At 45.0% G+C, this 15,129-nt stretch overlaps 1 protein-coding gene across 2 annotated transcripts in view; it reads left to right on the top strand.

The window, feature by feature from the left end:
* The window catches only part of LOC116968148 (tubulin polyglutamylase TTLL13-like), a 41,043-nt gene extending 31,456 nt beyond the window's left edge, over nt 1-9,587 (top strand). Inside the window, exons 15-17 of one of the 2 annotated variants that reach the window (XM_033014773.1) lie at nt 2,500-2,884; nt 6,339-6,573; nt 9,245-9,587. In XM_033014773.1, coding sequence (XP_032870664.1) covers nt 2,500-2,884; nt 6,339-6,573; nt 9,245-9,257 — 633 coding nt within the window. In that variant the 3' untranslated portion in view covers nt 9,258-9,587. The remainder of the gene's footprint in view (nt 1-2,499; nt 2,885-6,338; nt 6,574-9,244) is intronic. The other variant, XM_033014774.1, reaches the window with a different exon arrangement.
* The last annotated feature ends 5,542 nt before the right edge of the window (nt 9,588-15,129 follow it).

The raw sequence follows: 15,129 nt of genomic DNA, 5'->3' as shown, positions 1-15,129 counted from the left end.
TGTGGCACTGCCTTCCTGTCCTTGTGAATTCCCACCACAACTCAGAGTGTGTGGTCCCATGCATGTTGCGATTGAGGGTGTGCATATTTCTCTTTTAAGTGATTATATTCACCATTGGTGCCGAGATTGAACTTGACTTGAGGAAAACATTTTTCACACAGAGAGTGGTGAATCTGTGGAATTCTCTGCCACAGAAGGTAGTTGGGGCCAGTTCATTGGCTATATTTAAGAGGGAATTAGATGTGGCCCTTGTGGCTAAAGGGATCAGGGGGTATGGAGAGAAGGCAGGTACAGGATACTGAGTTGTATGATCAGCCATGATCATATTGAATGGAGGTGCAGGCTCGAAGGGCCGAATGGCCTACTCCTGCACCTATTTTCTATGTTTCTATGTTTCTATGACTTGTCTATGTAGAACATAGAACAGCACAGCCCTTCGGCCCACAATGTCTGTGCCGAATGTAATGCCAAGGCCATCTCTTATCTACCTTCTTCTCCTTATCGCGTCCACACACAAGATTAGAAGTTGTTCAGCCAGAGCTGAACACACTTATCAGCATCTGCACACAATGGTGTCTGTCTTGTGCGTGGTGGTGGAAAGATTGGTGGAAACAGGGCCGTGATGCGAGCGCTCTTTCCTTGACCCCTCTTATCCACCTGCACATGATCCATTCCCTGCATATCCATATCCAGAAGTCTCTTAAATGACACTGTCATAGAAACATAGAAAATAGGTGCAGGAGTAGGCCATTCGGCCCTTCGAGCCTGCACCGCCATTCAATATGATCATGGCTGATCATCCAACTCAGTATCCTGTACCTGCCTTCTCTCCATACCCCCTGATCCCTTTAGCCACAAGGGCCACATCTAACTCCCTCTTAAATATAGCCAATGAACTGTGGCCTCAACTACCTTCTGTGGCAGAGAATTCCACAGATTCACCACTCTCTGTGTGAAAAATGTTTTTCTCATCTCGGACCTAAAAGACTTCCCTTTATCCTTAATCATATCTGTCTGTCTACCGAGGTACAGTGATAAACTTTTGTTGCCTGCTAACCATTCAGCAGAAGGACTATACATGATTACAATCGAGCCATCTGCAGTGTACAGATAGCATACTAGTGTTAGTAGCTGATCAAAAATAACACAGGTTAAATGCTCGTTTAAAGTCCTCCATTCATTGAGTTTTACTTCCAAACTCCACATGGCATTTAACTGTGGGATTTTTCACACCAGCTTCTGAGTTGTGACTTTTCCGGTTGGCAATCTTGCATATTGTGCAGAGCTAGGTGATTAATCTATTGCTAGATACTGTGGAGCGATGAGTACAGTGGTAAAATGGCAGCATTACTGGAGTAGTAACCAGAGGTCAGGCCTAAGGATTGGAGGCATCAATATGAATTAAGGCTAGGTAATTTAATTTTGAGTAATTAACTAATTTAGTGACATTGAAGCCAATGCGTTTGCTTCCTTCAGGGAAGAAAAACTGCTATCCTGAATGTAATGCCAAGGCCATCTCTTATCTACCTTCTTCTTCCTATCGAATCCACACACAAGATTAGAAGTTGTTCAGCCAGAGCTGAACACAATAGACAATAGGTGCAGGAGTAGGCCATTTGGCCCTTCGAGCCAGCACCGCCACACTTCTCGGCATCTGCATACAATGGTGTCTGTCTTGTGCTTCTTGTGCGTGGTGGTGGAAAGATTGGTTGAAACAGGGCCGTGATGTGAACGCTCTTTCCTTGACTCCTCTTATCCTGAACTTGGTTTAGTTGACAAGTGAACCACTTCAGGTTGACTCTAAGTACGTGCTTAGTTAAGCCTCACCCTACCCGCAGGCATTGCCACTTTCATTTCACTGTACATCTTGTATGTGTATGTGAGAAATAAACTTGACTTGACTTGTCTAACACTGTCTAAAGTTGGTTGATGTTAGCGCAACAACAGGGGGGCACTAGAGGTGGCTTCAAACTCTTGACCGAATTGAATCAGCACCCTCACAATGAGGAAAATGTAAATGGATGGAAGAAGGCAGGTACATGGATAGGAAAGGTTAAGGGGATATGGGCCAAACGCAGGTAAGTGGGACTAGTTTAGATGGAGCATCTTGGTTGCAAGGATGAGTTGGGCCTGTTTCCGTGCTGTAACGCCCCTGTCCCACTTAGGAAACCTGAACGGAAACCTCTGGAGACTTTGTGCCCCACCCAAGGTTTCCGTGCGGTTCCCGGAGGTTGCAGGTGGTTGCCGGAGGTTGGAGGTAATGGAAGCAGGTAGGGAGACTGACAAAAACCTCCGGGAACCGCACGGAAACCTTGGGTGGGGCGCAAAGTCTCCAGAGGTTTCCTAAGTGGGACAGGGGCATTGGATTCTAAATCGGAGCAATGAATGGAAGAGGTTGTAAATGGTACACAGATATTTTTGATCTGATTTGGTTGAGTTTGTAAGCAAGCTCTTTGTTTGCTGGCGTTGCTGATCCTGGGTGTTTCTTTCATATTTCAGTCTGTTATTTACCCCAGCACGTACCGGCACAACCAGATGATGGAAGAGCTGGCGTTCATTGGCTCCCACGCCACGATGGGGGGGAACGGCACGACGGAGCTGGGATGTCTCAACAACCCGTCCTTGAACTGGTCGACTCTGCTCTCTCCCCAAGGCCAGGCTTCCGTCAACCACGGCCCGAAGGGGAGCACCAACCATGGAAGCGGACTGGCACTCAACCGTTTCCACAGCCGCTTCCCCGCCCGCAGGGGCCTGTCATGGATGGGCGGGAATCAGTTGCCGCCATCACTAGACACCCTCACAATGAGGACTGCGTGCCCCTCGGAGTTACAGCTCAACGCGGTTTCAGCCTATCCTCGTTCAGTGAGTGCCAAGCTAATTCCCGGTGAGAAAGTGGTGCCGTTGCCCGTTTTCATGTCAGATTGCTGCATAGCCTGATATAACATTTTTAACCATTCAGCCCATCATCTCCATACTAGCCAGAAGAGGGCTCCTCAAGCCTGTTGTCACTGTTAAAGAAAACTTTAAACACACGATCTCGGGGAAAGCAATCAAGAATTTATTAAGGGCATCAAATACAGTGATCACTGGGAACAAACTAGCAGATTGTTCAACAAAGAAAGAATTATCTAAGGTACACAAAAATGCTGGAGAAACTCAGCGGGTGCAGCAGCATCTATGGAGTGAAGGAAATAGGTAACGTTTCAGACAAAAATGCTGGAGAAACTCAGCGGGTGCAGCAGCATCTATGGAGCGAAGGAAATAGGCAACGTTTCAGGCCGAAACCCTAGGAGCCTAATGCCAGCGGGGTTCCTCAGTACTTGGTCCCTCCACTTATAACATCTATTAAAGTAGGGTTCATCTGAAGAAGGTTCTCGATCTGAAACATTACCCATCCTTTTTCTCCACAGATGCTGGCTTACCTGCTGAGTTTCTCCAGCAATTTGTGTCCATCTAGGGTTATTGTAATCCAGTTTGGAACTCACTGCCTGACAAGTGAGAGAAGCAAAAACCTTTACCACACTTATCATTGAGGGGACCAGGTTCTGGGTTAATGACCAAGCACTGGGAGGTGACTGTCAAAAATAAATTGCAAAGCTTCAAGAAGACAGAAAGGGATAGAGGTGTTTCGGCCTGGGTTTCGGCCTGAAACGTTGCCTATTTCCTTCGCTCCATAGATGCTGCTGCACCCGCTGAGTTTCTCCAGCATTTTTGTGTACCTTCGATTTTCCAGCATCTGCAGTTCCTTCTTAAACAAAGAATTATCTACTCCTTATATGCAGAATTTCCCTTTGATGTGAGGTTTACTGTAGCAAGTACTTTAGGACTTTTCCTTCTTCCAATCGGTCTTATATCACTTATAGACCATGCACCTCCGGGGGAAACACAGAAGAGTAAACACAGCTAAATTCCACCCCAGTAAATGTCCTCTCTCCCTTTCGGCCTTATTTTATTGTATTACGATTGCAATTTGTCCTTTTACAACAGAGAACAGAATCTGACTGACGTAGACTGCGGTAAGTGTCAGGTACACATGTACCGTTTCAACCTTTTTTAAAGCACAGAATTATTACCACATGAAGAAGACTTTAAACATTTTAAGCACTCTACCCACCTCTATCCCTTCCTGTCTTCTTGAAGCGTTGCAATTTATTTTTGACAGTCACCTCCCAGTGCTTGGTCATTAACCCAGAACCTGGTCCCCTCAAGGATAAGTGTGGTAAAGGTTTTTGCTTCTCTCACTTGTCAGGCAGTGAGTTCCAAACTGGATTACAATAACCCTAGATGGACACAAATTGCTGGAGAAACTCAGCAGGTAAGCCAGCATCTGTGGAGAAAAAGGATGGGTAATGTTTCAGATCGAGAACCTTCTTCAGATGAACCCTATTTTAATAGATGTTATAAGTGGAGGGACCAAGTACTGAGGAACCCCGCTGGCATTAGGCTTTCATCCACAACCATCAGCCATTACCATTGCGTCTGTCACCAAGCCAGATTCGCAATCATTTGCCAACCCCCCCCCCCCAGCCCCCCGATCCAATTAGCAGTTACCTTCTCGACTTGCCTGCCATTTGGAGACTCATCAAAAGCCTCACTGAAGGTAGACAAAAATGCTGGAGAAACTCAGCGGGTGAAGCAGCATCTATGGAGCGAAGGAATAGGTGACGTTTCGGGTCGAGACCCTTCTTCAGACCTGAGGAAGGGTCTCAGAAACGTCACCTATTCCTTACCTCCTCTCTTCCAGTGTCCACTAACACCATCCCATGTTCCAAAGTTTACCCTTGAGCTAGTTGATCCCATTCTTCACCTCAATTATTGAGTTGGAAGGACCATCCACTAATTGGAGATCTTACTTTCCCCCCCCCCCCCCCCACCGTCTGCCCAACTTTTATACCATTGTGTATCTTGTTATGACGCCGACTGATATTTCAGAAGTACGTATTGATTTATTTGAAGAAATCACCAAACGGGAATGAGCTATTGTTCCTTTCAGTACCCTGCTTCCCCAAAGCCACAGTTTTATTGTAACCAACCTTTGACCCATGCTCTCAGAAGCAAGTGTATAGCTGCTTATAATGCAGCAATCTCCAGAGTGATAGTCATAGTATCGTGCAGCATAGAAATGCAGCACACACCTATGCCAACCTTTTAACCCATCTACACTAATCCTGTTTGTCTGTATCCTTCTATGCCATGCCTATGTAAGTATATGTCTAAAAATCTCTTAAATGCGGTAATTATATCTGATAGGTGAAGTGTGATAATAATCCAGTACGTTAAAAATCCGTGTTTCATTATTAATAACTTTGAACACAATAATGCAGTATCCCTGGTCTAAAATGCATCCCTCATTGTCAGCATTATTAACGGTCTGTCCCACTTTCCTGAGCTGCTCACGAATTCTCCCGAGTTTCCCCTTGATTCAAACTCGGAGAATGTTCGTAACGGGTCCGTAGGAGGTCGTCGGAGTCCGTAGATATTTCGTAGCGGCTCGTTATGTCAGCCGTAGGTACTCGGGACATCAAGTAAGTCGGGACGTTTTTTCCAGCATGACAAAAAATGTCAACGAGTAAAAAGATAGTCGGGAGGAAAAAGATTGCAACATTTAATGCCCCGAGGATCTACAGCTGACATAACGAGCCGCTACGATACATCTACGGCCTCCTACGGAATTCGTGAGCAGCTCGGGAAAAGTGGGATAGGCCCTTAAAGGTGAAAAAGTAGGATTCTGGAGCAACACAGTTCAAACTATCTCCTCCAAAGAAATAGACACAAGGAATTGCAGATGCTCATTTACAAAAAAAAAGAGACAAAGTTCTGGAGTAACTCAGCGGGTGAGTCAACATCCCTGGAGAACATGCATAGGTGATGTTTCAGGTCGGGACCCTTCAGACTGATTCTCAAACCTGACCCTAGACGTCACCTATCCATGTTCTCCAGAGATGCTGCCTGACCCGATGAGTTACTCCAGTACTTTGTGTCTGTGTGGAGTTTGCATGTTGTCCCTGTGACTGTATGGGTTTCCTGCCACTTCCCAAAGGCAAGCGGGTTTGTAGGTTAATTGGCCTCTGTAAATTGTCCCTAGTATGTAGGGAATGGGAAAGTGGGAGAACATGAATGGGTGATTGATGGTCGGCGTGGACTAGGTAGGCTGAAAGGCCTGTTTCCATGCTATATCTCTAAACTAAACAAAGTACTGTGATAAATATGTAATATAAAATGTATTAATAATCTGAGACTGGAGAGCAGCCAGATCCTGGGAGGTACCGAGTCCAAGATAGAGGCAGTGGGGTTGTGGGGAGAGAGGAGTCCATTGATTACAGTGTGCTTTCGCACAGAAACATCGCTTCTGCAATCTAAAGACCCGCGGGGAGCGAGCCAGAACAGTGCAGTGAGCAGGGTGCGAATGAATGGCACGAGCAACAGTACCAACATGTGGAACATGAAGATCAACACCATCAACCCTTCAAGCCACGAGCTAACGGTGATCTCAGCCCGAGCCCCTATGAACCAGCGAGCGCACCTAACAAGACGTACAAACTTCCTGAGCTTATTTCAGACTGACATCAGCAGGTAAATCTTAAAGTACTTTCAGTGAGAGTGCTGCATGTGGAAAAGTTTAGTCTTGCAACTCTGATATTAATGGTGATCAACACTTAATTGCAAGAATATGTTGGTCATAATGGGGGTTTACCTTTTGACTGGGACTGCCATAATGCAAAGGGCTTGATTAGACAATAGACAATAGACAATAGGTGCAGGAGTAGGCCATTTGGCCCTTCAAGCCAGCACCGCTATTCAATGTGATCATGGCTGATCATCCACAATCAGTACCCCGTTCCTGCCTTCTCCCCCTGACTCTGCTATTTTTAAGAGCCATATCTAGCTCTCTCTTGAAAGCATCCAGAAAACCTGCCTCCACCGCCCTCTGAGGCAGAGAATTCCACAGACTCACCACTCTCTGTGAGAAAAAGTGTTTCCTCGTCTCGGTTCTAAATGGCTTATTTGCCATTTGATTATTTGAAGATAGACACAAACAGCTGCAATAAATGGCTTACTCCTTATTCTTAAAATTAGGGAGGAATTTATTAAGTGATTTCAGGAAACTTTTCTCAAACCGAGTTCGATCCTGAGTACAGGTGCTGTCTATACAAAGTTTGTATGTTAGAAACATAGAAAATAGGTGCAGGAGGAGGCCATTCGGCCCTTCGAGCCAGCACCGTAATCTATTAAACGGTTCTCCCTGTGACTACGTGGATTTTCTCCAGGTTTTCCGGTTTCTTCCCAAATTCCAAAGACGTGCAGGTTTGAAGGTTGATTGGCTTCTGTAAATTGTTCCTCGTGTGTTGGATAGAACTAGTGTACAGGGATCGCTGGTTGGCAAAGACTCGGTGGGCCGAAGTGCCTGCTTCCATGCTGTATTGCTCAAACTCAAAACTAAATATAATTGGGCCTACTAGAGAAGAGGATATACTTGACCATGTCTGGGGAAATAAGGAAGGGCAGGTGACTGAAGTATTGGTGGAGGAGCACTTTGGGACCAGTACCATGATGTATTGTTTTGAAATAGTTATGGAAAAGGAGTGGTCCAAACGTTGAAATCCTTATTTGGGGCAAGAAGGCCAACTTTGATGGTATTAGGTAGACACAAAAAGCTGGAGTAACTCAGCGGGACAGTATTTTGATGGTACTAGACTGGAACATGCAGAAGTTAATTAGGAAGGGCTGTATTCAATATTGAATCAATATTGTTCAATGTGGACTGAAAATCCAGACACATCCATAAAAAATATCTCTCTCACCGATGTTCGTCAGGGACAGAAATCTATTGTCTGTACAGTGATGTGAAACATAGAAAATAGGTGCAGGAGTAGGCCATTCAGCCCTTCGAGCCTGCACCGCCATTCAATATGATCATGGCTGATCATCCAACTCAGTATCCTGTACCTGCCTTCTCTCCATACCCCCTGCTCCCTTTAGCCACAAGGGCCACATCTAACTCCCTCTTAAATATAGCCAATGAACTGGCCTCAACTACCTTCTGTGGCAGAGAATTCCACAGATTCACCACTCTCTGTGTTAAAAATGTTTTTTTCTCATCTCAGTCCTAAAAGATTTCCCCCTTATCCTTAAACTATGACCTCTTGTTCTGGACTTCCCCAACATCGGGAATAATCTTCCTGCATCTAGCCTGTCCAACCCCTTAAGAATTTTGTACATTTCTATAAGATCCCCCTCAATCTTCTAAATTCTAGCGAGTACGAGCCGAGTCTATCCAGTCTTTCTTCATATGAAAGTCCTGACATCCCAGGAATCAGTCTGGTGAACCTTCTCTGTACTCCCTCTATGGCAAGAATGTCTTTCCTCAGATTAGGAGACCAAAACTGTACGCAATACTCCAGGTGTGGTCTCACCAAGACCCTGTACAACTGCAGTAGAACCTCCCTGCTCTTATACTCAAATCCTTTTGCTATGAATGCTAACATACCATTCGCTTTCTTCACTGCCTGCTGCACCTGCATGCCTACATTTCAATGACTAGTGTACCATGACACCCAGGTCTCGTTGCATCTCCCCTTTTCCTAATCGGCCACCATTCAGAAATTGCATCCATCTTCACCTCATAGATTCACCGTTGGTACAGGGGTAATTGTGGGTTGACATTCAATGCCAATATTGCCAGCGATATCCACATTCCTCGATTGAATACATTCTAGGAGTGGGAGATGGGGAAAGTAGCTTTGTCTTCAGTTTCCCCAAACCTCCATCAGCTTCTCGGGGAACTTTTCAACCATCTGCGTCCTGTGTAATGAACGATACCAGACTATCCAACTCCAGGGGTATCAGAGGCATTGCCAAAGCTATCGGCTGGCAGGCTTGTGTCAGTGTCCTGTGATCTGTGCCCTAGTTGAAGAAGGCAATTGCAGCAAATCTGTAGCAAAGTAAAGACACAAAGTGCTGGAGTAACTCGGCGGATCATGCAGCATCACTGGAGAACATGGATGGGTGACGTTTTGGCTTGGGACTCATCTTCAGTTAGAAGAAGGGTTTTGGCCCGAAATGTTGCCTATTTCCTTCGCTCCATAGATGCTGCTGCACCCGCTGAGTTTCTCCAGCATTTTTGTGTACCCTCATCTTCAGACTGTTTGTCGGGGAGGAGGGTAGCCAAAGTATAACTGTGCGGAGAAAATGAATGACTTTGTGAGATTGTCAGTAACAACTTTCACCCATTCTTCCCTGTCAGACGACTGAATTGATCCCGAGACACAGATCACTGCTGGATTTCCTTTCCACTACAACCCTGAGAACTGTTTCATTGCCTGATGACGTTTTTGCCATTTAAAGTTCCTTCACTTCAGGGTGGGGTGAGGAAAAAGTGCCCTGGGATCTGATCACAGAGTGAGAAGAGAACAGAAAAGATTTCCTGTTGGAGGTTACTGCGCTGGGTGTGACTGGAAGGGCACTCAACAACGTGGGGAGGGTGGGGAGGGCGCAGAGTTTGTCTATTTGTTGAACAAAATCTATAAATGCTTTTCTAAATGTTTCACAAAGTAAGCCAAATCAATAAAAAATGGTATGTTTTTTAATTGTTGTCCAAATAAAGTGCTTTCATTTTGCTAAATTAAAACAACAGAAGAGTAACTGGAGTAACCCAGTAACAACACTGTAGCGCAGCGGTAGAGTTGCTGCCTTACAGTGCTTGCAGCGCCGGAGACCCGGGTTCGATCCCGACTACGGGTGCCGTCTATACGGAGTTTGTACGTTCTCCCTGTGACCTGCATGGGTTTTCCCCGAGATCTTCGGTTTCCTCCCACGCTCCAAAGACGTGCAGGCATGTAGGTTAATTGGCTTGGCAAATGGAAAAATTGTCCCTAGTGGGTGTAGGATAGTGTTAATACACGGGGATCGCTGGTCGGCGCGGACCCAGTGGGCTGAAGGGCCTGTTTCCGCGCTGTATCTCTAAACTAAACCAAATTAAACACTGGAGTAATGCCCCTGTCCCACTTAGGAAACCTGAATGGAAACCTCTGGAGACTTTGCGCCCCACCCAAGGTTTCCGTGCGGTTCCCGGAGGTTTTTGTCAGGCTTCCTACGTGCTTCCACTACCTGCAACCTCCGGCAACCACCTGCAACCTCCGGGAACCACACGGAAACCTTGGGTGGGGCGCAAAGTCTCCAGAGGTTTCTGTTCAGGTTTCCTAAGTGGGACAGGGGCATTAACTATGCGGGTCAGGCAGCATCTCTGGAGATCATGGATAGGTGACGTTTCCAGTCGGGACCCTTCTTCAGACTGATGGTGGGAGAGGATAAAACAGGATGAGAGGTGGGGGCAGGACAAAACCGAGCGAGTGATAGGTGGATACAGGTGAGGGGGGGGGGGGGAGTATGATAGGCAGATGCTTGAATAAACGCCAGAGATGAGAAGACAAAAAGTGTGAGAAGTGTCTTTTTGCTGTCAGCTGATCTCCTGGCAAACTTGGAATGCTTATTCAGATGCCTGGTGACAGAAACACTGAGGGCTGTAGTGAGTTGTCACAGTGTCCATCTATCTGCCCCGCAGGCGATGCTGTGATCAATATAGAAAAATCATTAAAACGGCAGAAGATTGCAGTTTAAGTTGATTGAAAGTAGCCTGAAGCTACATGCTTCAAGGCCAGTGTTCAAATTTACATAGCTCGACTTATTCTGATATCGGCTACCCATCCATCGATTCAGGCAGAGTTCAAGAGACCGTAGTGTTTTATTCTCAGTAGGTAGACAAAAATGCTGGAGAAACTCAGTGGGTGAGGCAGCATCTATGGAGCGAAGGAAACAGGCAACGTTTCGGGTCGAAACCCTTCTTCATTTTATTGTCACATGTCCCAGATAGAACAATGATATTCTTACTTGCAGCAGCACAACAGAATATGTAAACATAGTAAACAATATGATAAACGAGAGAGAGAAAAAAACAAGGTTTGCAAAGTTATGGAATCAAGGCAGGTACATGGTGTTTAAATATTTAGGAAGGAACTGCAGATGGTGCGTTACTACCGAAGATAGACTGGAAATGCTGGAGTAATTCAGCGGGTCAGGTCAGGTCAGTGATGATGCCTGGCCCGTTGAGTTACTCCAGCATTTTGTGTTTATAAATGGTGTTCAAATGCATATCGTCATATTTTAATTAAACAGCAAAAAGGCTTGAGGGGCTAATTCGTCTATTCACCGAAGCAGCCCACATCCCTTGTGTATCCTGTCCATCATTGTATGTCTTGATTAGTACAGGTGTCTGAGGTTATGGGGAGCAGGCAGGAGAATGGGGTTAGGAGGGAGAGATGGGTCGGCCATGTTTGAATGGCGGAGTAGACTGGATGGGCCAAATGGCCTAATTCTACTCGTATTGTAATCATATGACCTTATGATTACAGTGCTGTAACCTTAAATTTTTATCAACCAGGGGATGTTGTAATTGATTGAAGCACATTAACAAAATTTCTCATGGATAATTAAAGCAAGTTATTGAAAGATCCATCACAGCATCAGCCAGTGGGTGGAATTCTCGTCTCTGAATCAGTGAGTTCAAGTCCCACCTCAGAGATGAGCAGAGAGTGAGCCGAGATCACTAGGCTGCCGATCCCCATGCTGTGCTGAGGGAGGGCCACAATGATGGTGGGAGTGGGACCGTCCTTCAGATGAGGCTTTAGATGAACACATCGGCTCAGATACATTGTGCTGTTGAAAGAAAATAAATCCTTGGTGTCCTGGGACTAATAACAGTTGAAATCCCAACTTTATCACATTGGTGTCTGTGGGGCTTGCCGTGTACAAATTGCTGGGCTCATTTCCGATGTTACAGATTGACCAGTTTTTGGAGAACAGCATCTCATATTTCGCTTGGGTAGCTTACAACCCAGGGGTTGAATAGTGATTTATCTAACTTGCATTCCCTCTCTCTCCCTCCCTCCCCACCCAAGTCACACCAGCCTCTCATTCTCACCTAACACACAGCTAACAATGGCCTGCTTCCTTTATCGCCGTTATTTTTTTGCATATCTTTCATTCATTTGTTCCATATCTCTCGACATCATCGCCTATATCTCTCGTTTCCCTTTCCCTTTCCCTTTCAGTCTGAAGAAAGGTCTTGACCCGAAACGTCACCCATTCCTTCACTCCAGAGATGCTGCCTGGCCCGCTGAGTTACTCCAGCACTTTGCGTCTATCTTCGGTTTAAACCAGCATCTGCAATTCTCATCACTGAGCCATTGCAGGTCTCAAAACTAAAATGAGATAATGTCAAATGATGACGCATCCACACAGAAATATATATCACATTTATTTGGTGGCCTTTGGAGGAGGACATATCAAGCATGGGACACTGTTTAAAAACTGTTTCTAATGTCATAATTTGACATCTAATTTTATTTTGAGACCTGCAATGACTCAGATGAGAATTCTCACAGCTTTAAATAATTTTCCATATTGTTTCTGCCTGATTAGTTGAACAGCTCTGGTATTCGTCCAATGCACATCTAAGTATCCCATCTGTAGACTTTGGACTAGAAGTGCAGGGGTACTCCTTGCAGCCTTTCTTAAATAGAGGTGCAACATCAGCCCTGCTCACGTCATCCAGCACCTCTCCCGTGGGTGTCGATGATACAAACATCTGAGCCCTGCAATTGAGTTTAGTTTATTGTCGCATGTAGAGCGAAAACCTTTTGTTGCGTGCTGACCAGCCAGCGTTTTAGATAATACATGATTACAATCGAGCCATTCGCAGTGTCACAGATACATGATAAGGGAATAACGTTTAGTACCAGGTACAGCCAGTAAAGTCCAATCAAAGGTAGTCAGGACTGCTCTGGATTTATTTACCTTGAAGATAGACACAAAGAGCTGCAATAACTCAGCGGGTCAGGCAGCATCTCTGGAGAGAAGGAATGGGTGACGTTTCGAGTCGAGACCCTTCATCAGGCTTATGTACCTTGATTTAGTTATCTACATTGGTCAATGACCACCTTTAAGACCTTCAGTACCTCCTCTTCTGGGTTGTGAACTCTTTTCCACAGTGTTAACTTGTCCAGGTTCCTTAGCATCAATGTCTTTCTCCACCATAAATGCAGATGAGAAATATTCCTTTAACAGCTTTCCCATGTTCTGTGGCTGCTGCACACGTTGATGATCTCATTGAGCCTCAAGGGGCCCTATTCTCACACTATTTAGTTTTTTGACCTGAATATATTTGTGGCTACTCTTTGGGTTTTTCTTTATCTTCCCTGACAAAGCTATCCCTCGTCCCCTTTTTGGCCTTCTGATTTCTCCCATAAATGTATTCCTACACTCCTCCTTTATTCCTCAAGTGATTCACTTGACTCCAATGGCCAGTTTTCAATGGTACTTTATTGTCACAGGTACCATTGACATTTCTTTTTTGTATGCAGTTCAGTAAATATCTTGCAATACGTAGGCACATTCGAACGTAAGAGCAAAAGTGTAAAGGGCCTGTTGTTGCCTGATTAGTTGAACAGCTCTGGTATTCCTCCAATGCACACATCTAAGTATCCCATCTGTAGACTTTGGACTAGAAGTGCAGGGGTACTTTACGCGACCTTTACAGGCGACTGCCGCGACCCGTGATGGGTCGTGAGAGGTCTCCTATGGTCGTGAGAGGTCACCTGTGACATGTCGCCAGGGGTTACCTGTATGGTCATGAGAGGTCTCCTATGGTCGTGAGAGGTCGCCAAAGAGTCGTAGTGTCTTTCTGGTCGCCCCGGAATTTTAAATGTTGAAAATTCCGGCCACCTATCAAGGGGTCGCAGCAGTCACCTGTAAAGGTCACGTAAGTGGGACAGGCCCTTAAGGATAGTAGATTACAGTATAAGGTGCAACAGTAATTAAAAAAATAAACGGTGCCAGGATCTGGTATTGGGGGATGAAAAATATGAAGTTGGTATATCCCTTATTGCGTGGTTTTTTATAATAGAGTGATTGTTTCTCTTTCTTTCCTTCTTTTCTAGGGTCTATTTCTTAACTTTCTTCTCTAACTCTTTCTCTAATGGGCTTTTTTTTCAACATTTTCTCGCACTACCACGACTCTTTCTCACTTTCTTTACTTCCTTTATTTCTATCTTTCTTAAAGCTCAAAAAATGAAGGGGTACAACAAATGTAATAAGATATATGTGGCTTGTACTACTGTAACTTATTGTACTTCTAATAAAAAAAATTAAAAAAGGATAGTAGATTACATTGAGGTAGTACACGAGAGTTGCCATGTTCCTGGCAGCATCTTGTACCCCTCGAGTTCAGAATTGTTCAAATGTTAGAGTTTTATTTTGGCCATAAAGGCCTGTTGTCCTGGGGTTAGCCCGGCCAGGCGATGGTGTTGATGGCCTCCACCGCTGGTGCCCGAATGCACGATTAATGAACACATTGCGAAAAAACAAAATAATGATGTTTAACTTTCCGGAGGTGCCAGTACTGGCATGTACTGTCACAGAAAAAGCCTGCCCATGGCTATCAGATCCCCAAACTAATCACCTCCTGCACACCTGCTTCCTGGACAAGATGGCAAATACTTTTAATCGACATTCAATTATTTCATAATTGCATTTTTTTTTTCAGATTGCACCATAGTATAAAGATACAGCAGCGAAAAAGGCCCTTCGGCCCACTTAAAGTCTAAGCTGACCATTGATCACCTATTCATACTAGTTCCATGTCATCCATGCATTCACATCCTACACACAAGGGGCCATTTACAGAGCCAAATTAACCACTGCAAGTCTGGATACTTTCAAGAGAAAGTTAGATAGGGCTCTTAAAGATAGCGGAGTCAGGGGATATGGGGAGAAGGCAGGAACGGGGTACTGATTGGGGAAGATCAGCCTTGATCACATTGAATGATGGTGTAGAGATTGATGATGTAGAGAGATAAAGAACAAAGAATGATCTCTCTACATCACCTTCTAGATCAGGGGTTCCCAACCTTTTTCGTCCCGTTTACCCCTGGCAACTTTAATAGCACATAACAATGCTATTTCACTTATTTATGAACAACTAATGATGAACATATATTGGTATACCAGAACCAAACACAGTCATTCAATGAGAAACATAGAAAATAGGTGCAGGAGTAGGCCATTCGGCCCTTC

Source organism: Amblyraja radiata, chromosome X, assembly GCF_010909765.2.
Source record: "Amblyraja radiata isolate CabotCenter1 chromosome X, sAmbRad1.1.pri, whole genome shotgun sequence".
NCBI classification, from domain to species: domain Eukaryota; kingdom Metazoa; phylum Chordata; class Chondrichthyes; order Rajiformes; family Rajidae; genus Amblyraja; species Amblyraja radiata.
This window is presented reverse-complemented; position numbering and strand designations above follow the sequence as displayed.